General features: G+C 55.4%; 2 protein-coding genes and 1 long non-coding RNA gene across 5 annotated transcripts in view; 2 read left to right on the top strand and 1 right to left on the bottom strand.

The window, feature by feature from the left end:
- Positions 1–1,208: 1,208 nt before the first annotated feature.
- LOC144337561 (CD177 antigen-like) lies at positions 1,209–6,847 on the top strand. The gene is made up of 7 exons (XM_077983176.1): positions 1,209–1,311; positions 1,754–1,832; positions 1,920–2,060; positions 2,275–2,460; positions 3,933–4,055; positions 4,264–4,380; positions 4,637–6,847. The coding sequence occupies exons 2-7, from the start codon at positions 1,781–1,783 to the stop codon at positions 4,777–4,779; spliced, it is 762 nt and encodes a 253-aa protein (XP_077839302.1). The 5' UTR covers positions 1,209–1,311; positions 1,754–1,780; the 3' UTR covers positions 4,780–6,847.
- A 1,135-nt stretch (positions 6,848–7,982) lies between these two features.
- On the top strand, positions 7,983–19,573 carry CD177 (CD177 molecule). 2 transcript variants are annotated; one of them, XM_077983160.1, is made up of 9 exons: positions 7,983–8,129; positions 8,217–8,357; positions 8,572–8,808; positions 10,345–10,467; positions 10,676–10,792; positions 15,219–15,359; positions 16,052–16,237; positions 16,354–16,488; positions 19,234–19,573. In XM_077983160.1, exons 1-9 carry the CDS (start codon positions 8,078–8,080, stop codon positions 19,464–19,466), a joined length of 1,365 nt encoding a protein of 454 aa, XP_077839286.1. In that variant the 5' UTR covers positions 7,983–8,077; the 3' UTR covers positions 19,467–19,573. The 2 variants fall into 2 exon arrangements, with proteins under 2 accessions (XP_077839286.1, XP_077839287.1); XM_077983161.1 differs by having other exon boundaries at positions 7,984–8,129; positions 8,572–8,757.
- Positions 19,574–19,616: 43 nt separating this feature from the next.
- Positions 19,617–20,644, bottom strand: part of LOC106994786 (uncharacterized) — a 188,046-nt gene continuing 187,018 nt past the window's right edge. For both annotated transcript variants that reach the window (XR_013410775.1, XR_013410774.1), the window contains 2 exons: positions 19,922–20,011; positions 19,617–19,775 (listed from right to left, as the gene is read on the bottom strand). This is a non-coding gene — a long non-coding RNA (uncharacterized LOC106994786). The remainder of the gene's footprint in view (positions 19,776–19,921; positions 20,012–20,644) is intronic.

Here is a 20,644-nt window from a genome sequence, read left to right as displayed (position 1 = left end):
GGGGCTTGGTGGCTCATGCTTCTACTTCCAGCACTTTGGGAGGCCAAGGAGGGAGGACAACCTGAGCCCAGGAGTTCAAGACCAGCCTAGGCAACATAATGAGACCGTATCTCTGCAAAAAATACAAAAAATAGAGGATAGACATGGTGGTGAGCACCTGTAGTCCCAGGTACTGGGGAGGCTGAGTTGGGAGGGTTACTTGAGTCCAGAAGATGGAGGCTGTAGTGAGCTGCAGTGAGCTACGATTGCACCACTGTACTCCAGCATAGGTGAAAGCAAGACTCTGTTTCTAAAAAAAAAAAAAAATAAATTACTGGACATGTACTATATGCCATGTAGGTGGTGGAGACATAGCAGGAGATTTGACAAATACTTCCCTGTCTGTGTGGCAAATATTAAACTTGCAATAAACTTGCAAAGACAAATAAAGATAAAATTTATAGAGATGTCAAAAATAAACATATAATTGCAAGTTACATTCATTTCTCTTTCTCTGCTATTCCTGCCCTCGCCTTCCCTCTTCTGTTTCTCCTCTCTCCATCACAGACACTCCAACATCCCTCTGCAGTCACTGACAGATAACCCTGGTTCCTTCCTGTCTGCCTCCTCCCCAGTGTGTTACAGCTGATTTGTACAGCCCTGGAAAGGCCAATGGTTAAATAGCTAGGGATTTCATCAGCCCGGTTGGTAAACTGTTGGTAGCTTAAAATCAGACATGCTATGAGTATTTACACCAGAGAAATAGGCCAACACTACGAGGCAGAATTTGTGGGTATTGTTTTTCTGTAAGTTTTTCAGCACACCACTGCTCTGCCATTGGCTTCCAGCAAATAGATGTTGCATTTTTCAAATATATCCTAATTCTTTCATAGATATTCAGTCTACACTCCACCTCTGGCCAAGTCTTTCCTGATGGTAGGAAATTGGGGACTTTCCTGATGGTAGGAAATTGGGGACTATGTTGTACTGTGAGGGTAGAGAATAGAAGAGAAAGCATGAGAGAAAAGCATGAAAAGGAGAATCAAAAGAAAAGCAATATGGGAAGGAAAGAGAAAGAACAGAGAAGTGGGAAGCCAGTGGAGGGTAGAAACTAAGCCAGAAGACAGGGGGACGAGCCTATGGCCACTGCACAGCGTCCCCAGACGTAGTTGGGTCATTTCCTCATCTGGGGTACAGACGTGGCCAGGGAGCCCATGAGAAATGAGGAAACTGCCTTCCCGAACTACTGGAGAACCAGGGTGGGGGTGGCGATCCACACAGCTGGCCTCAGGAGGAAAGAGGGCTGGGAGTCTGGACCAGGGGGACCCTAGGGTCAAGATGCCACAGTTTCTAATTGTGGAGGGCCTGGGGATTGGGACTCCTGGGTCTGAGGGAGGAGGGACTGGGGTCCTGGACTCCTGGGTCTGAGGGAGGAGGGACGGAGGGCCTGGACTCCTGGGTCTGAAGGAGGAGGGACTGGGGGCCTGGACTCCTGGGTCTGAGGGAGGAGGGACTGGGGGCCTGGACTCCTGGGTCTGAAGGAGGAGGGGCTGAGGGGCTGGGGGTCCTGGACCCTCCATCCGAGGGAGGATGAGCTGGGGGCCTGGACCCCAAGGTCTGAGGAAGAAAGGGGGTCCCTGATAGGCCGGTGGGGCAGTCGAGACTTGGGGTGGGGCCCAGGCCTCCATTTGGCAAGGCCCTCCCCTCCCCACCGTTTCCTGGGCTGGCTGCTTAAGGGCTGGTATAAAGGACTTGTTTCCTGTTGAAAAAGCAGAAAGAGATTACCAGCCACAGACGGGTCATGAGCCCGGTGTTACTGCTGGTCCTCCTGGGGGTCACCTTCCCACTGCCAGGTGAGTGATGACCCTAGCCTAGAGGGGACTTCCCTGGAGGCTGGGCAAGGGAACCCTGCTGAGATGGATTTGCTCTTGCCACTCCAGGAGTGCAGGCGCTGCTCTGCCAGTTTGGGACAGGTTACGACGTGTGGAATGTGTCCCAGTTGCCCCTGCACTGGACCCCTAAGGAGATCAGCTGTGACAGCGGCTTGGGGTGCCAGGACACCATGGTGCTCATTGAGAGCGGTGAGAAGGCCCTGGGGTGCAGAGACCCCGCCCTGTTCCCTCAGTCCCTTGATCCCTGTGCAGTGACTTGGGAGCCACCCCTCGGGGAGGAGAGACTCCTAGGGTCCCGGTGATCCCCTTTCCAGCCTCTCAGCCTACCCAATGTAGCAGCGTCTCCCTCCAGGACCCTGGAGGCCTGACCTCCATCCTCGCTTGCCTCCCTCTCTCGGTCCAGGACCCCAAGTGGGCTTCGTGCTCTCCAAGGGCTGCACAGAGGCCAAGGACCAGGAGCCCCGCGTCACTGAGCACCGGATGGGCCCCGGCCTCTCCGTGCTCTCCTACACCTATGTGTGCCGCCACAAGGACTTCTGCAACAACCTAGTCACCACTGCCCCGCTCTGGACCCCGCAGCCCCCAGCAGGTGCCTGCCTAAGGGTTGGAGGAGAGGGAGGGGCTATCAGGAGGGGTTCTACTGAGCACAGAGGGGCTGCTATGGAGTCCCTCCCACCCTCACTGGCTGTCCTGCCCCTCGCTGGCTCCATCCCTCCCCTGACTGCTCCCTGGACACCAGCCCACCCGGCTCCCTTTCCCTCCCTCTCCACTCACTCCTGATCCCTCCCACCCACCTCTGCCACCCAGGACTCCCCGCAACCCTCCTCTTCTAAGAGCAAATAGGACGGATTTCTGATAAGAAATCACCATTAACTGGGTCATCCTGCATTCTTTTTTTGTTTTTTTTTTATTCTGTTGCGTTTGGTTCAAGAAGTTCTCCTGCAGGTTTTTTGCTATTTCCTCTTCCTAAGGGAGACTGAATTGACACTTTCCACTTTCCTTGTCTGGTGTTATAAAGAGTCTGGGGAGATGTTTGCACTTCTTTTATTGGAATAGCTTGTGAACACAGAAGTCTCCTGTTCTTGGAGGTTTAGTAGCCCTTGCAGGTGAAGGCACTGGCTCCTTCCAGGGCATCCCCTCCTTCCCTTGACCAATGAGTCTGCTTCTGTGTCTCCCATCGGAAGGCCAGACTTTGTTGAATGTTTCAGACGTGACCATATCTGAGTCTATATCAGGCCTCAGCAGGCCCCTCCTCCACACTGCCTACCCCCGCGTCCCCCCAAGAACTCTTTCCTTCCTTCCTTCCTTCCTTCCTTCCTTCCTTCCTTCCTTCCTTCCTTCCTTCCCTCCCTCCCTCCCTCCCTCCCTCCCTCCCTTCTCTCTCTCTGTCTCTCTCTCTCTCTTTCTCTTTCTTTCTTTCTTTCTTTCTTTCTTTCTTTCTTTCTTTCTTTCTTTCTTTCTTTCTTTCTTTCTTTCTTTCTTTCTTTCTTTCTCTCCTCTCTCTCTCTCTATCTTTCTTTCTTCTTCTTTTTTTTTTTTTCATAGTCTCGCTGTGTTGACCAGGCTGGAGTGCAGCGGTGCAATCTTGGCTCACTGCAACCTCCGATTCCCGGGTTCAAGCGATTCTCCTGCGTCAGCCTCCCAAGTAGCTGGGACTAGAGGCGCCAGCCACCACGCCCAACTAATTTTTCTATTTTTAGTAGAGACAGGGTTTTACTATGTTGGCCAGGCTCGTCTTAAACTCCTGACCTCGTGATCCGCCTGCCTCGGCCTCACCTAGTGCTTGGATTACAGGCGAGACCCACCACGCCCAGCCAAGACTACTTTCTGTACCCAGTCCTGGTGCCTCTATCCAGACCTCCGGTTCTCTCTCCCTTCCTCTTTCATTGGTTACACTTTATTTTCCCACATCCAGATCCCATGATGGGAGCTGCAGAAGGCCCCTTTGGGAAGACTGAGCAGGTTGACTCCTGAGGCCAGCAAAAGTGGGGTGCAGAGAAGGTATCTGATCAAATCCAGTGCCCTCTCAGTGCCCCCTCATTCTGTCTGTCACTTCCCTAGACCCAGGATCCTTGAGGTGCCCAGTCTGCTTGTCTATGGAAGGCTGTCCGGAGGGGACGACAGAAGAGATGTGCCCCAAGGGGACCACGCACTGTTATAATGGCCTCCTCAGGCTCAGGGGAGGTAAGCCTGGGACATCGGGATCCCTGAGGGGACTGAACGCGAAGGTCTGGGGACTGAGATCTTAGTCTCTGGGGAGTGAGGGTGAGCTGAGGCGAGGCATGAGACCCAGAGGAGGGTGGGCCTGGCTTCCTGGAGCTATGCCTGCCTCTGAGGGTTGAGTGGTCCTCAGGCAGCATCACTGACTCTCCCTCGCTCCCCCTTTCTGCAGGAGGCATCTTCTCCAATCTGAGAGTCCAGGGATGCTTGCCCCAGCCAGGTTGCAACCTGCTCAACGGGACACAGGAAATTGGGCCCGTGCGCATGACTGAGAACTGCAATACGAAAGGTGAGCCCCGCCCCTAGGCTGTGCCCTGCACTGCAGCCTCGGGCACGATGCCACATGCGGCATCCAGAGCCATCACACCAAAGCCAGTAGGAGGAAGGTCAAGGGTGCAGGGTGGGCTGCTTGGCATGAGACTTTAGGCAACAGTGAGTGCTGAGGCCCCTGCTGGCTCTCATGCTGCTGAGAGTGACTGGTTGCTTCAATTTCTCTGTCTCCACACCCCTGGCCTTGCATAACCCTAGGTCTCCCACTTCCCTAGGCCACCGTAGCCTCTCTGCCACCCTCACCAGCCCCTGTCCTGCCCATGGTGCTGGAGTGCCGCAGCAGCCTTGCCTGCACAGGAGAGAACATCAGAGAGAAAATCAAGGGCACTTCAGGTGTGACAGAGAAAGCAAGAGTTAAACGAGGACACTGAGAGGGTCCCCCCTTCCCCATTTAGGTACTGCCATGGAAGAGAGTGCCAGGGAATGTCTCCATAAGTAGGGCTCCAAGGCAATGGGAAGCCATGCTGGGGAGGCCGGGGTCTTATATGGATCCCAGCTTCCCTCCTAGGAGCAAAGTCTTTCCCTACCCGTGCCTCTGTTTCCTTGTCTGCCCCCATCAAGCTACCCCTTAGAGTTTAGAAGAGGGAGTTGTGTGAGTTCCGCACACCTTCCTCTGTGTATTTGGCTGTTTCTCCCTGGCTAGGCTGGGAGCCCGAGGCCAGGGACTTGGTGTCACTGGCACCAGGGTTTCCAGCCTTGGGTAGCTCAGGAGCCAGCTCAGGAAGGGTACCAGGAGGTGTTTGCTCAAGTGAAGACGTGCAAAGCCCCCTAATGAGTCAGACCCTGTTTCTACCTGCAGGGCCTCCAGGACTAGGAGGGGGAGGTGCCACAGACACAGATAGTCACAGCTTGAGGTGGTCAGGGCTGTTGCAAATGGGGATATGGGGCCTCGGGCAGCTCAGAGGAGGAGGAAACTGATGTTGTTGGGGTAGAGAGTAAGGAGGGCTTTACAGAGGAGGTGGCCTGTGAACTGTGTGTTAAAGCTTATTGGTAGAAGAGGAAGAGGACATTGGTGGCAGAGGGAACAGCTTATTGGTAGAAGAGGAAGAGGACATTGGTGGCAGAGGGAACAGTGTGTAGCAGCTGCATAGGCCTGGAGGTGGGAGTGAGCCTGCTGTTTTCAAGAAGAGTCCATCACTCCACCTGAGAAGGACTCATCAAGATGAGGGGGTACAGCTGGGATTGGGGGTGATTAGAAATTTTCCAGGTGGACAAGGTGGGTGTGGGGTCGAGGAGGGAGCTGCCCCAAGCCAAAGGCACAGCAGATGTGAGGCTGAGGAGGAAATGACTTGGCATGCCTTTGGAAGGGATACTGGTGGGGGCGGGAGAGGTAAGTGGGAACCTGGTGGTTGCTCAAATACCTGAAAAGCCAGACTCAGGGGTGGACCATCTCCTGAAGGCAGGGGAGCCATGGAAGGGGAGCAGGGAGGGGCAGGGTCTGAGCCATTTATCTTTCCTTTTGACTGATGCTGGTGTTAACGGTCTGGCCCTGGTCTCTGGGACCAGGTGACACTGATAATCTAGAGGGTATTTCAGAAACAAATCAGATGCAACACATGCCACACACAGCCCACGATAAGCAAAGCAGACACCAATGCATCACACCATGCAACATACACACCACACATCACATACCACACACACACTCCCCCATACCCCTGACATACCACATATGAAACACAAATCACACACAGAGGGTACAATATGCACAACACACACAAATGCATCACACAATTGCACAATTACTCTGTGTACATGTAGTGTGTATGTGGCATACACACTACATGTCAGGCACCACATACACTCCCTCTCAACACATCAGACATGCAACACGGGGCAAGATTTCTAGGGTGCACAACCTGTACAAATGGAGTGAGGGCTCTGCTCTTGTGTTCCCCTTTTCATTCATGCATGCATTCATTCATTCAATAAATGTTTATTGAGGCTGGGGCTTGGTGGCTCATGCTTCTACTTCTAGCACTTTGGGAGGCCAAGGAGGGAGGATAACCTGAGCCCAGGAGTTCAAGACCAGCCTGGGCAACATAGTGAGACCATATCTCTACAAACATACAAAAATCAGCCAGACATGCTGGTGTACACCTGTAGTCCCAGGTACTGGGGAGGCTGAGTTGGGAGGGTTGCTTGAGTCCAGGAGATGGAGGCTGTAGGGAGCTGCAGTGAACTATGATTGCACCACTGTACTCCAGCATAGGTGAGAGCAAGACTCTGTTTCTAAAAAAATAAAAAAAAGTAAATAAATTATTGAGCATGTACTATATGCCATGTAGTTGGTGGAGACATAGCAGGAGATACAACAAATACTTCCCTGTCTGTGTGGCAAATATTAAACTTGCAATAAACCTTGCAAAGACAAATAAAGATAAAATTTGTAGAGATGTCAAAAATAAACATATAATTGCAAGTCACATCCATTTCTCTTTCTCTGCTATTCCTGCTCTCTGCTTCCCTCTTCTGCTTCTCCCTTCTCCGTCACAGACACTCCAACATCCCTCTGTAGTCACTGACAGATATCCCTGGTTCCTTCAGGTCTTCCTCCTCCTCCCCAGTGTGTTACAGCTGATTTGTACAGCTCTGGAAAGAGCAATGGTTAAATAGCTAGGGATTTCATCAGCCCGGTTGGTAAACTGTTGGTAGCTTAAAATCAGACATGCTATGAGTATTTACACCAGAGAAATAGGCCAACACTACGAGGCAGAATTTGTGGGTATTGTTTTTCTGTAAGTTTTTCAGCACACCACTGCTCTGCCATTGGCTTCCAGCAAATAGATGTTGCATTTTTCAAATATATCCTAATTCTTTCATAGATATTCAGTCTGCACTCCACCTCTGGCCAAGTCTTATCCTGATGGTGGGAAATTGGGGACTTGAGTCCTATGTTGTACTGTGAGGGTAGAGAATAGAAGAGAAAGCATGAGAGAAAAGCATGAAAAGGAGAATCAAAAGAAAAGCAATATGGGAAGGAAAGAGAAAAAACAGAGAAGTGGGAAGCCAGTGGAGGGTAGAAACTAGGCTGAAAGACATGGGGACAAGCCGATGGCCACTGCACAGCGTCCCCAGAGGTAGTTGGGTCATTTCCCCATCTGGGGTACAGAGGTGGCCAGGGAGCCCATGAGAAATGAGGAAACTGCCTTCCCAAACTACTGGAGAACCAGGGTGGGGGTGGCGATCCACACAGCTGGCCTGAGGAGGAAAGAGGGCTGGGAGTCTGGACCAGGGGGACCCTAGGGTCAAGATGCCACAGTTTCTAATCGTGGAAGGCCTGGGGGCCTGGACTTCTGGGTCTGAGGGAGGAGGGACTGGGGGTCTGGACTCCTGGGTCTGAGGGAGGAGGGGCTGGGGATCTGGACCACTGGGTCTGAACCCCTGGGTCTGAAGGAGGAGGAGCTGAGGGGCTGGGGGTCCTGGACCCTCCATCTGAGGGAGGACGGACTGCGGGCCTGGACCCGAAGGTCTGAGGGAGAAAGGGGGTCCGTGATAGGCCGGTGGGGCAGTGGAGACTTGGGGTGGGGCCCAGACCTCCATTTAGCAAGGCCCTCCCCTCCCCACCCTTTCCTGGGCTGGCTGCTTAAGGGCTGGTATAAAGGACTTGTTTCCTGGTGAAAAAACAGAAAGAGATTACCAGCCACAGACGGGTCATGAGCCCGGTGTTACTGCTGGCCCTCCTGGGGGTCACCTTCCCACTGCCAGGTAAGTGATGACCCTAGCCTAGAGCGGACCTCCCTGAAGGCCGGGCAAGGGAACCCTGCTGAGATGGATTTGCTCTTGCCACTCCAGGAGTGCAGGAACTGCTCTGCCAGTTTGGGACACTTAAGGAGGTGTGGAATGTGTCCCAGCTACCCGTGCACTGGACCCCTAAGGAGATCAGCTGTGACAGCGGCTTGGGGTGCCAGGACACGTTGGTGCTCATTGAGAGCGGTGAGAAGGCCCTGGGGTGGAGAGACCCCGCCCTGTTCCCTCAGTCCCTTGATCCCTGTGCAGTGACTTGGGAGCCACCCCTCGGGGAGGAGAGACTCCTAGGGTCCCGGTGATCCCCTTTCCAGCCTCTCAGCCTACCCAATGTAGCAGCGTCTCCCTCCAGGACCCTGGAGGCCTGACCTCCATCCTCGCTTGCCTCCCTCTCTCGGTCCAGGACCCCAAGTGAGCTTGGTGCTCTCCAAGGGCTGCACCGAGGCCAAGGACCGGGAGCCCCGCGTCACTGAGCACCGGATGGGCCCCGGCCTCTCCGTGCTCTCCTACACCTATGTGTGCCGCCACAAGGACTTCTGCAACAACCTAGTGACCACTGCCCCGCTTTGGACCCCGCAGCCCCCAGCAGGTGCCTGCCCGAGGGTCGGAGGAGAGGGAGGGGCTGTCAGGAGAGGTTCCGGTGAGCACGGAGGGGCTGTTATGGAGTCCCTCCCACCCTCGCTGGCTGTCCTGCCCCTCGCTGGCTCCATCCCTCCCCTGACTGCTCCCTGGCCACCCCCCCCATCCTTTTCCCTTTCCCTCCCTCTCCACTCCATCCTGATCCCTCCCACCCACCTCTGCCACCCAGGACTCCCCGCACCCCTCCTCTTCTAAGAGTAGACAGGACGGGTTTCTGATATGAAATCACCATTAACTGGGTCATCCTGCATTCATTTTTTTGTTTTTTTTTTTTTTATTCTGTTGCGTTTGGTTCAAGAAGTTCTCCTGCAGGTTTTTTGCTATTTCCTCTTCCTAAGGGAGACTGAATTGAAACTTTCCACTTTCCTTGTCTGGTGTTATAAAGAGTCTGGGGAGATGTTTGCACTTCTTTTATTGGAATAGCTTGTGAACACAGAAGTCTCCTGTTCTTGGAGGTTTAGCAGCCCTTGCAGGTGAAGGCACTGGCTCGTTCCAGGGCATCCCCTCCTTCCCTTGACCAGTGAGTCTGCTTCTGTGTCTCCCCTTAGAAGGCCAGACTTTGTTGAAAGGTTCAGACTTGACCACGTCTGAGTCTGTATCAGGCCTCAGCAGGCCCCTCCTCCACCCTGCTTCCCCCCAAGAACTCGTTCTTTCTCCTTCCTTCCTTCCTTCCTTCCTTCCTTCCTTCCTTCCTTCCTTCCTTCCTTCCTTCTTTTCTTTCTTTCTCTTTCTTCTTTGTTTCTTTCTTTCCCTTTCTTTCTCTTTCTTTCCTTCTTTCTTTCTTTCTTTCTTCCTTTCTTCCTTTCTTCCTTTCTTTCTTCCTTTCTTCCTTTCTTCCTTTCTTTCTTTCCTTCTTTCTTTCTTTCTTTCTTTCTTTCTTTCTTTCTTTCTTTCTTTCTTTCTTTCTTTCTTTCTTTCTTTCTTTCTTTCTTTCTTTCTTTCTTTCTTCTCTCTCTTTCTTTCTTGTCTTTCTGCTTTCTTTTCTTTCTTCTTTCTTCTTCTTCTTTTTTTTTTTTCATAGTATCGCTGTGTTGACCAGGCTGGAGTGCAGCGGTGCAATCTTGGCTCACTGCAACCTCCGATTCCCGGGTTCAAGCGATTCTCCTGCGTCAGCCTCCCAAGTAGCTGGGACTAGAGGCGCCAGCCACCACGCCCAACTAATTTTTCTATTTTTAGTAGAGACAGGGTTTTACTATGTTGGCCAGGCTCGTCTTAAACTCCTGACCTCGTGATCCGCCTGCCTCGGCCTCACCTAGTGCTTGGATTACAGGCGAGACCCACCACGCCCAGCCAAGACTACTTTCTGTACCCAGTCCTGGTGCCTCTATCCAGACCTCCGGTTCTCTCTCCCTTCCTCTTTCATTGGTTACACTTTATTTTCCCACATCCAGATTCCATGATGGGAGCTGCAGAAGGCCCCTTTGGGAAGACTGAGCAGGTTGACTCCTGAGGCCAGCAAAAGTGGGGTGCAGAGAAGGTATCTGATCAAATCCAGTGCCCTCTCAGTGCCCCCTCATTCTGTCTGTCACTTCCCTAGACCCAGGATCCTTGAGGTGCCCAGTCTGCTTGTCTATGGAAGGCTGTCCGGAGGGGACGACAGAAGAGATGTGCCCCAAGGGGACCACGCACTGTTATAATGGCCTCCTCAGGCTCAGGGGAGGTAAGCCTGGGACATCGGGATCCCTGAGGGGACTGAACGCGAAGGTCTGGGGACTGAGATCTTAGTCTCTGGGGAGTGAGGGTGAGCTGAGGCGAGGCATGAGACCCAGAGGAGGGTGGGCCTGGCTTCCTGGAGCTATGCCTGCCTCTGAGGGTTGAGTGGTCCTCAGGCAGCATCACTGACTCTCCCTCGCTCCCCCTTTCTGCAGGAGGCATCTTCTCCAATCTGAGAGTCCAGGGATGCTTGCCCCAGCCAGGTTGCAACCTGCTCAACGGGACACAGGAAATTGGGCCCGTGCGCATGACTGAGAACTGCAATACGAAAGGTGAGCCCCGCCCCTAGGCTGTGCCCTGCACTGCAGCCTCGGGCACGATGCCACATGCGGCATCCAGAGCCATCACACCAAAGCCAGTAGGAGGAAGGTCAAGGGTGCAGGGTGGGCTGCTTGGCATGAGACTTTAGGCAACAGTGAGTGCTGAGGCCCCTGCTGGCTCTCATGCTGCTGAGAGTGACTGGTTGCTTCAATTTCTCTGTCTCCACACCCCTGGCCTTGCATAACCCTAGGTCTCCCACTTCCCTAGGCCACCGTAGCCTCTCTGCCACCCTCACCAGCCCCTGTCCTGCCCATGGTGCTGGAGTGCCCCAGCAGCCTTGCCTGCACAGGAGAGAACATCAGAAAATCAAGGGCACTTCAGGTGTGACAGAGAAAGCAAGAGTTAAACGAGGACACTGAGACCCTTCCCCATTTAGGTACTGCCATGGAAGAGAGTGCCAGGGAATGTCTCCATAAGAAGGGCTCCAAGGCAATGGGAAGCCATGCTGGGGAGGCCGGGGTCTTATATGGATCCCAGCTTCCCTCCTAGGAGCAAAGTCTTTCCCTACCCGTGCCTCTGTTTCCTTGTCTGCCCCCATCAAGCTACCCCTTAGAGTTTAGAAGAGGGAGTTGTGTGAGTTCCGCACACCTTCCTCTGTGTATTTGGCTGTTTCTCCCTGGCTAGGCTGGGAGCCCGAGGCCAGGGACTTGGTATCACTGGCACCAGGGTTTCCAGCCTTGGGTAGCTCAGGAGCCGGCTCAGGAAGGGTACCAGGAGGTGTTTGCTCAAGTGAAGATGTGCAAAGCCCCCTAATGAGTCAGACCCTGTTTCTACCTGCAGGGCCTCCAGGACTAGGAGGGGGAGGTGCCACAGACACAGATAGTCACAGCTTGAGGTGGTCAGGGCTGTTGCAAATGGGGATGTGGGGCCTCGGGCAGCTCAGAGGAGGAGGAAACTGATGTTGTTGGGGTAGAGAGTAAGGAGGGCTTTACAGAGGAGGTGGCCTGTGAACTGTGTGTTAAAGGTGACCTACAGCTTACTGGTAGAAGAGGAAGAGGACATTGGTGGCAGAGGGAACAGTGTGTAGCAGCTGCATAGGCCTAGAGGTGGGAGTGAGCCTGCTGTTTTCAAGAAGAGTCCATCACTCCACCTGAGAAGGACTCATCAAGATGAGGGGGTACAGCTGGGATTGGGGGTGATTAGAAGTTTTCCAGGTGGACAAGGTGGGTGTGGGGTCGAGGAGGGAGCTGCTCCAAGCCAGAGGCACAGCAGGTGTGAGGCTGAGGAGGAAATGACTTGGCATGCCTTTGGAATGGATACTGGTGGGGGCGGGAGAGGTAAGTGGGAACCTGGTTGTTGCTCAAGTACCTGAAAAGCCAGACTCAGGGGTGGATCGTCTCCTGAAGGCAGGGGAGCCATTTAAGATTGTGGCGCAGGGAGGGGCAGGGTCTGAGCCATTTATCTTTCCTTTTGACTGATGCTGGTGTTAACGGTCTGGCCCTGGTCTCTGGGACCAGGTGACACTGATAATCCAGAAGGCATTTCAGAAACAAATCAGATGCAACATATGCCACACACGCAGCCCACAATAAGCACAGGAGACACCAAAGCATCACACCATGCCACGTACACACCACACATCACATACCACACACACTCCCCCATACCCCTGACATACCACATATGAAACACAAATCACACACAGAGCCTACAATATGCACAACACACACAAATGCATCACAGAATTGCACAATTACTATGTGTACATGTAGTGTGTATGTGGCATCCACACTACATGTCAGGCACCACACACACTCCCTCTCAACGTATCGGACATGGAACACAGACCACACACAACACACAATACACACAACACACCTGGTATGTCACACACACCACATGCAAACAAAACACAGATACACAGAACACACACCACACCAAACACACAAAACACATACCACATACATCACACACAGTATGTCTATACATGCATGCATCACACAAACATACCATGAACACACCACACACCCCATACAACCACACCCACACACATGTACTACACACTTACACATACCAGACACCCCTGCACACATCATGCATGCACCCCCATACCTTATGCACACACACTACACAAACACACACACACCACATGCAAACAAAACAGATACACAGAACACACACCATGCCAAACACACAAAAACACATACCACATACATCACACATAGTATGTCTGCACATGCATGCACCACACAAAAATACCATGAACACACCACACACCCCATACAACCACACCCCTCACATGTATACTACACACACACAGCACACACATCTGTAGACATCACGCATGCACCCTCACACCCCGTGTGCACACACTACACAAACACACACACACCACATAAAACACAGCTATTACGTACAAATCGGTGCTGTTAATACAGATTCATATTCTTTCAACACTGAAGCCAGGTCTTGGAGGCTGTTTTGCCTTCCCTGGTGAAGTGCAGTTCAGCAGCTTAGCAGACAATGAGCATCACAAGACCAGGCATCAGAAACTGGGGGAACAACAAGATGTTAGGGACCAAGTGTGGGAGAGAAGAGGCTCCAGGGTGATAGAACCACTTATAAGAAGCCACAGCAGTGGGAGGGCTGGGTGCAAGGACACAGGTTACTAAAAGGGGCCATGGCAGCAGCCCCTTGTGAAGAACCAAGAAGCCCTGGGCAGATAAGGCCCTGGCTGCCCCTAGAGGAGCTGGGCAGCGGTCCCAGTGAGAGAGCAGGGAAAAGCCCGCGTCTGAATCAGGGACACGTGGGTCCCAGGCCCTGCTCTGCCGCTGAAACAGCTTTCCAGCCTCAGCTTCACATGAGGATCAGAAGTCTCCATATCTCATGGAACGTCTTTCCCTGGATGTGGGGAAGAGGAGGGGATGGTTGCAGACAGGGGGCGGAAGCAGATGCAAAGGCCTTGAGGTGGGTGAGTGCCTGCCAGAAGCACCTGTGCAGAGCAGAGTGATGGAGGGAGCGGAGTAGGACACCTGCATGGAGCGGGGAGGTGGCCGCATCTTATCAGGCCTCCCGGGCCATTGGAAGGGCTTAGAATTTTATTCTCCAGAATGGGGAACTCCTGGAGTCTTCGGAGCAGAGGAGTGACATGAACTGACTTAGGTTTACCCAGCCTCCCTCTGCCTGGTGGGCGGAGAATGCAGCAAGGGGAAGAGGGGCAGGCAGGCACAGGGAGAGCCCCGGGAGTCAGGTGGGAGCCAAGGGGGGTTGGCCTGGGTGGAAGCAGCAGAGGTGGTGACGTGAGGTTGGGTTTTGAAGATTTTCTGCAGCTCAAGCCAGTAGAATTTCTTGAGGAACACAACATGGGAGAGAAAGGGAGTGGTCAAGGACAACACCAACCTTTTCAGCTAGGCCGGCAGAGATGAGCCACCACAGGTATAAGTAGGGGAGATGGGAGTGGGGAGAGAAGGGTGGGCGAAGAGAGCAGGAGCCATGATTTTGATTTTGTCATCTGTGAAGCATGCAAATGAGCAGCCCTCCGGGGTGGCATCCGTTCTGCAGGTCGCGTGTGTTGGTGGAAGCTGGAGGCTCAGTCTAAGAGTCCCCGCATCATGGGACAGATGCCCCCTGCTCTGTCATGGCCATGAGGGAAGGCCGGGGGCTGTGGTTTCACACTAGAGCCTTGAGGGCCTCGGGGCCAAGGTAGCCGAGGATGGTCATCAGTACCTGTCTCTGTCCTGCCCTCAACCCCGACCCTGAGGGTCCAGAGTCCCTGGGTTCCCAGCCTACCTCTGCTGCTCACAAGCTGTGTGGCACAGGCGGCTACTGAGCAATCCTGCCTATTTCCCTTGTTGCAAATGAGGGTGCTGATTGTGATCGCCCCACCTACTGTTGGGGTGCTGTGGGGAAACGAGGCATCCCAGATAAGCTGAGCTCCCTGGGACCTTAGATAGGTGGATCTGTGGGAAGCAGTGATGTCAGCTAGGTGCAGAGGCAGTGCTCAGCGGCAGTGCTCAGCCCACCCTGGCCCTCTGCATCTTTTGTTTGGAACATAGGGCTTTGCAACTGAAAGGTATGAGAAAGGTCTCAGGCTGTCTTCCTTATTATTGAAATGAGGACCTTAAAGTTCAGATGGGGAAGGAGAGATGGGCAGAGGATAAGGAAGAGCTTCCATTGCTCTCACAGCTGAGGCAAGGAATGACCATTCCCACAGGGCTGTGAGAGGATGTCCCTGCAGATGTTCAAGTAGAAACAGGGGGAACAATGAGGGCGGAGTTTGGACTCCCAAGTCCTTTCTGAATCCGTGGTTGAGGGACTCCGTGGCCAGGTCACCTGGAGTGTGACTCAAGAGCAAGATCACCTTCCCTAGCTGAGGACCTGGAGGGACAGACATGGTCGGTTCCTGGCTTACACAGACCCTGGGTTTCCTCTCCCCAGATTTTCTGACCTGCCATCGGGGGAACTCTTTGCAGAAGGGTGATAACTTGGCTCAAGTACCCATTGGATGGACCGTGTCTAATACCGTGATGTGCGAGGCGGGCCAGGTGTGTCAGGAGACGCTGCTGCTCATAGATGTAGGTGCGTGGACTGAGGTAGAAGACAAACACTTGTCCCAGGTCCCTGGCAGCTCCCTCCACCCCACTGGATTCTTTCCCCTGAATTTCCTGCTCTGTTTCCTCCACATCTGCAATTTTCAATTCAACTATTCTTCTCTCTGGATCTTAGGTTCCCCTTATGAAAACTGGGGGTGAAGCAGTGAGAATGACGGTGTCTGCCTTTCTGGGTGGGGTGATGATGTATGCGGTAATCCCTGCCCAGGGCGGAGAACTGTGCCAACACTGAGGAATCTCAGTGGCTTCATACAGTCTGGAAATGTTTATCCAGCATTTGTCTTAGGCGCTGCAGATCCAATCCCATCTGTATTCCTGCAGCTTTATATACGATGGAGATCCCAGCTCTGGAGAGAAATCTGGCAAGGAAAAGGAGATAGGAAAAGTGAGGTGAAGGCTACAACATTAAGCTGAGTGTTCAGGGGAGACTCATGGAGAAGGTGACGTTTGAGTGAGAACTGGGAGGAGGCAGAGCTTCGGGGAGGACCCAGGCCCTGGCCTCCGTCTTTGCCCCATGCTAAACATGACCCATGCAGTTGTGATCAGGGCATTCACCCTCTGCCTGAGGGGTATTGTGGAGGGCAGGGAGTCCAGTTCTGGAGCCCCTGTTGCCCTGGGAGCTGTCCAGTCCCCCAGCCCAGCTTTCCCTCTCACCCTTAGGACGCACATCGACCCTGGTGTGGAGCAAAGGCTGCAGCGCTGTTGGGGCTCAAAATTCCCAGAAGACCTCCATCCACTCAGCCCCTCCTGGGGTGCTCGTGGCCTCCTATGCCCACTTCTGCTCCTCAGACCTGTGCAATGGTGCCAGCAGCAGCAGCGTCCTGCTGAACTCCCTCCCTCCTCAAGGTATGGGATCCAGGGCCATGGAGAAATGAGGCCCAGACACACAGACACTCTGGTCCAAGGTGGGCAGCTGCTCTGAGCACAAAGTCACGTACCCCCACCTTCTCTCTGCTCCCCAGGTGCCCCTGAGCCAGGAGACCAGCAGTGTCTTACCTGTGTGCAGCCCTTGGCAACCTGCTCAAGTGACTCCCCAGTAAAGACCTGCCCCAGGGGCACCACTCATTGTTATGATGGGTACATTAGTCTCTCAGGAGGTGAGTGCTGCAAGCAGGGCCCCAAGGATGAAGGTGCTGGTGTCCTGGGCTCCTGGGACTGCGGGAGGAGGAAGCTGGGGCTCTGGGCTCTTGGGTTTCAGGGAGGAGGGGCTGGGCCTGGACTCCTGGTCTGAGGGAGGAGGCGGTGGGGGCCTGGGCTCCTGGGTCTGAGGGAGGAGGGACTCAGGGCCTGGACTCCTGGGTCTGAGGCAGGAGGGGCTGGGCCTGGACTCCTGGTCTGAGAGAGGAGGGGCTGGGGGCCTGGACTCCGGGGTCTGAGGGAGGAGGGGGTGGGGGCCTGGACTCCTGGGTCTGAGGGAGGAGGGGATGGGGGCCTGGACTCCTGGGTCTGAGGGAGGAGGGGGTGGGGGCCTGGACTCCTGGGTCTGAGGGAGGAGGGGGTGGGGGCGTGGGCTCCTGGGTCTGAGGGAGGAGGGGGTGGGCGCGTGGGCTCCTGGGTCTGAGGGAGGAAGGGGTGGGGGCGTGGGCTCCTGGGTCTGAGGGAGGAGGGGGTGGGCGCGTGGGCTCCTGGGTCTGAGGGAGGAGGGGGTGGGGGCCTGGGCTCCTGGGTCTAAGGGAGGAAGGACTCAGGGCCTGGGCTCCTGGGTATGAGGGAGGAGTGACTCAGGGCCTGGACTCCTGGGTCTGAGGGAGGAGGGGCTGGGGGCCTGGGCTCCTGTGTCGGAGGGAGGAGGGACTCAGGGCGTAGACTACTGGGTCTAAGGGAGGAGGGGGTAGGAGCCTCGGCTCCTGGGTCTGAGGCAGGAGGGGGTGGGGGCCTGGACTCCTGGGTCTAAGGGAGGAGGGGGTGGGGGCCTGGGCTCCTGGTCTGAGGGAGGAGGGGCTGGGGGCCTGGACTCCTGGGTCTGAGGGAAGAGGGGCTGGGCCTGGACTCCTGGGTCTGAGGGAGGAAGGGGTGGGGGTGTGGGCTCCTGGGTCTGAGGGAAGAGGGGCTGGGTCTGGACTCCTGGTCTGAGGGAGGAGGGACTTGGGGCCTGGACTCCTGGTTCTGAGGGAGGAGGGGGTGGGGGCCTGTGCTCCTGGGTCTGAGGGTGGAGGGGGTGGGGGCTTGGGCTCCTGGGTCTGAGGGAGGAGGGGGTGGGGGCTTGGGCTCCTGGGTCTGAGGGAGGAGGGACTCAGGGCCTCCGCTCCTGGGTCTGGGGGAGGAGGGACTCAGGGCCTGGACTCCTGGGTCGAAGGGAGGAGGGGCTGGCCCTGGACTCCTGGTCTGAGGGAGGAGGGACTCGGGGCCTGGACTCCTGGTTCTGAGGGAGGAGGGGGTGGGGGCCTGTGCTCCTGGGTCTGAGGGTGGAGGGGGTGGGGGCTTGGGCTCCTGGGTCTGAGGGAGGAGGGACTCAGGGCCTCCGCTCCTGGGTCTGGGGGAGGAGGGACTCAGGGCCTGGACTCCTGGGTCTAAGGGAGGAGGGGGTGGGATCTGGGCTCCTGGGTCTGAGGGAAGAGGGGGTGGGGGCCTGGACTCCTGGTTCTGAGGGAGGAGGGGGTGGGGGCCTGGACTCCTGGGTCTAAGGGAGGAGGGGGTGGGATCTGGGCTCCTGGGTCTGAGGGAAGAGGGGGTGGGGGCCTGGACTCCTGGTTCTGAGGGAGGAGGGGGTGGGGGCCTGGACTCCTGGGTCTAAGGGAGGAGGGGGTGGGGGCCTGGACTCCTGGGTCTGAGGGAGGAGGGGGTGGGGGCTTGGGCTCCTGGGTCTGAGGGAGGAGGGACTCAGGGCCTGGACTCCTGGGTCTGAGGGTGGAGGGGGTGGGGGCCCGGGCTCCTGGGTCTGAGGGAGGAGGGCCTCAGGGCCTGGATTCCTGGTCTGAGGGAGGAGGGGGTCGGGGCCTGGACTCCTGGGTCTGAGGGAGGAGGGACTCAGGGCCTCCGTTCCTGGGTCTGAGGGAGGAGGCGCTGGGCATGGACTCCTGGTCTGAGGGAGGAGGGGGTCGGGGCCTGGGCTCTTGGGTCTGAGGGAGGAGGGGGTGGGGGCCTGGACTTCTGGGTCTAAGGGAGGAGGGGGTGGGGGCTTGGGCTCCTGGGTCTGAGGGAGGAGGGACTCAGGGCCTGGACTCCTGGGTCTGAGGGAGGAGGGCCTCAGGGCCTCTGCTCCTGGGTCTGAGGGAGGAGGGGCTGGGCCTGGATTCCTGGTGTGAGGGAGGAGGGGGTCCAGGCCTGGACTCCTGGGTCTGAGGGTGGAGGGGGTGGGGGCCTGGGCTTCAGGGTCTGAGGGAGGAGGGACTCAGGGCCTGGACTCCTGGTCTGAGGGAGGAGGGGGTGGGGGCCTGGGCTCCTGGGTGTGAGGGAGGAGGGACTCAGGGCCTGAACTCCTGGGTCTGAGGGAGGAAGGACTCGGGGCTTGGGCTCCTGGGTCTGAGGGAGGAGGGGGTGGGGGCCTGGGCTCCTGGGTCTGAGGCAGGAGGGACACAGGGCCTGGTCTCCTGTGTCTAAGGGAGGAGGGCGTGGGGGCCTGGGCTCCTGGCTCTGAGGGAGGAGAGGCTGGGGCCTGGACTCCTGGGTCTGAGGAGCTGGGCCTCTGGGCTCTTGGGTCTGAGGGAAGAGGGGCTCGGGTCCTGTACTCCTAGGTCTAAGGGAGGATGGCCTTGGGGTCTAGGCTCCTTGATCTGAGGAGGGAGGACTGGGGCTTGGACTCCTGGGTCTGAGGGAGAAGGGTCTGGGGCCTGGACTCCTGGGTTCACAAATTTGGCTGGGCTGTACTTTGTGTCCTTTCTGATTTGGTCTTCTCCCTCTAGGTGGGGTAACCACCACAATGGGCATTCAGGGCTGTGTGGCCCAACCTTCCAGCTCCTTGTTGAACCACACCAGACAAATCGGGATCTTCTCTGTGCGTGAGAAGGGTGAAGAGGAGCCTCCTGCCCCTCATTCTGAGAGAGGTGGGGCTGGGGGCCTGGAGTCTCTCACTTGGGGGGTGGGGCTGGCACTGGCCCTGGCGCTTTGGTGGGGGGCTCTTTGCCCTTCCTGCTAACTCCATTTCCCCCACGATTCTTCACCCCTGCTGACCACCACACTCAACCGTCCCTCTGACCTCATAACTTAATGGCCTTGGACACTAAATTCTTTTCCCATCCTGCCCATGAATTATCTTCCCCACACACAATCATTCATGTCTACTCACCTAATAGCGACCCTGGGGAGAGCCTGGAGCAGCTGGACTTGTCCTATGGGAGAGGGGACGTTGGAGGAGTGGCTGCATGTATCTGAATAATAAAGACCTTGTCCTTTCTTCCAGTGCTGAGGTTTCTCCATGTGAGGGGACAGCAGGACACCCAGGGATCTAGTGTGGGGGAGGAGAGGAACCTAATGAAAAATGATCATCCAAAGCCTGCCCCTTATTGGTCTGGTTCATGTCTCCAAACCAGCTTGGATGGTAGCAGAGACTTCAGGGTGCTCCACCCAAAAGTATTGGGGCATCACCATTACCTGGAGGGGAAGATGCACTGAGACGTATGAGGCTTCCAGCCTAGCAGCCAAGGTCCTCGCACAAACAGGTGGCTCGTCCCATCTGAGCAACTGCAGGAGAGATTAGTATAGTCATGCATTGCTTAACGACAGGGATATGTCTTGAGAAATGTGTCGTTAGGTGATTTTATCGCCATAGGAACATTGTAGAGAGCACTTACAAAAACCCAGATGGTACAGCCCAACACACACCCAGGATGGATGGTAGAGTTGACTGCCCCTAGGCTACAAGCCTGCAGTGCATGTTATGGTGTGAATACTGCAGGCAATTTTAACACCACGACAAGTATTTGTGTATCTATACACATCTAAACGTAGAAAAGGTACAGCATAAATACAATATTGTCATCTCCGGAGACCACCGTTCTATGCGCAATTCATCATTGACCCAAACGTTGCTATGTAGCGTCTGCCTATCATGGGATAATTGACATAAGGGCTTGAGAGAACTCCAGAAGAAAATGGGTTAGCATTTTCCCAGAGCTGTTACCGTTGGGTCTTTCTTACCACCATCGCCCAATAAGGGCGAGGAGAGGAGCCACTGCTGGAATCTGCAGAGGAGAGAGAGAGAGACACATACACAGACAGAAATAGAGCTGGAGAGAGAGCCAGAGACAGAACGAGAGAGATATTCAGAGAGGGTTGCCTAACAGGAGCTCCCATCTCAGGCTGAAAAATGCATCC

Source organism: Macaca mulatta, chromosome 19, assembly GCF_049350105.2.
Source record: "Macaca mulatta isolate MMU2019108-1 chromosome 19, T2T-MMU8v2.0, whole genome shotgun sequence".
NCBI classification, from domain to species: Eukaryota; Metazoa; Chordata; class Mammalia; order Primates; family Cercopithecidae; genus Macaca; species Macaca mulatta.
Note: the sequence above shows the minus strand (reverse complement) of the source record. Positions and strands in the feature narration are given on the sequence as shown.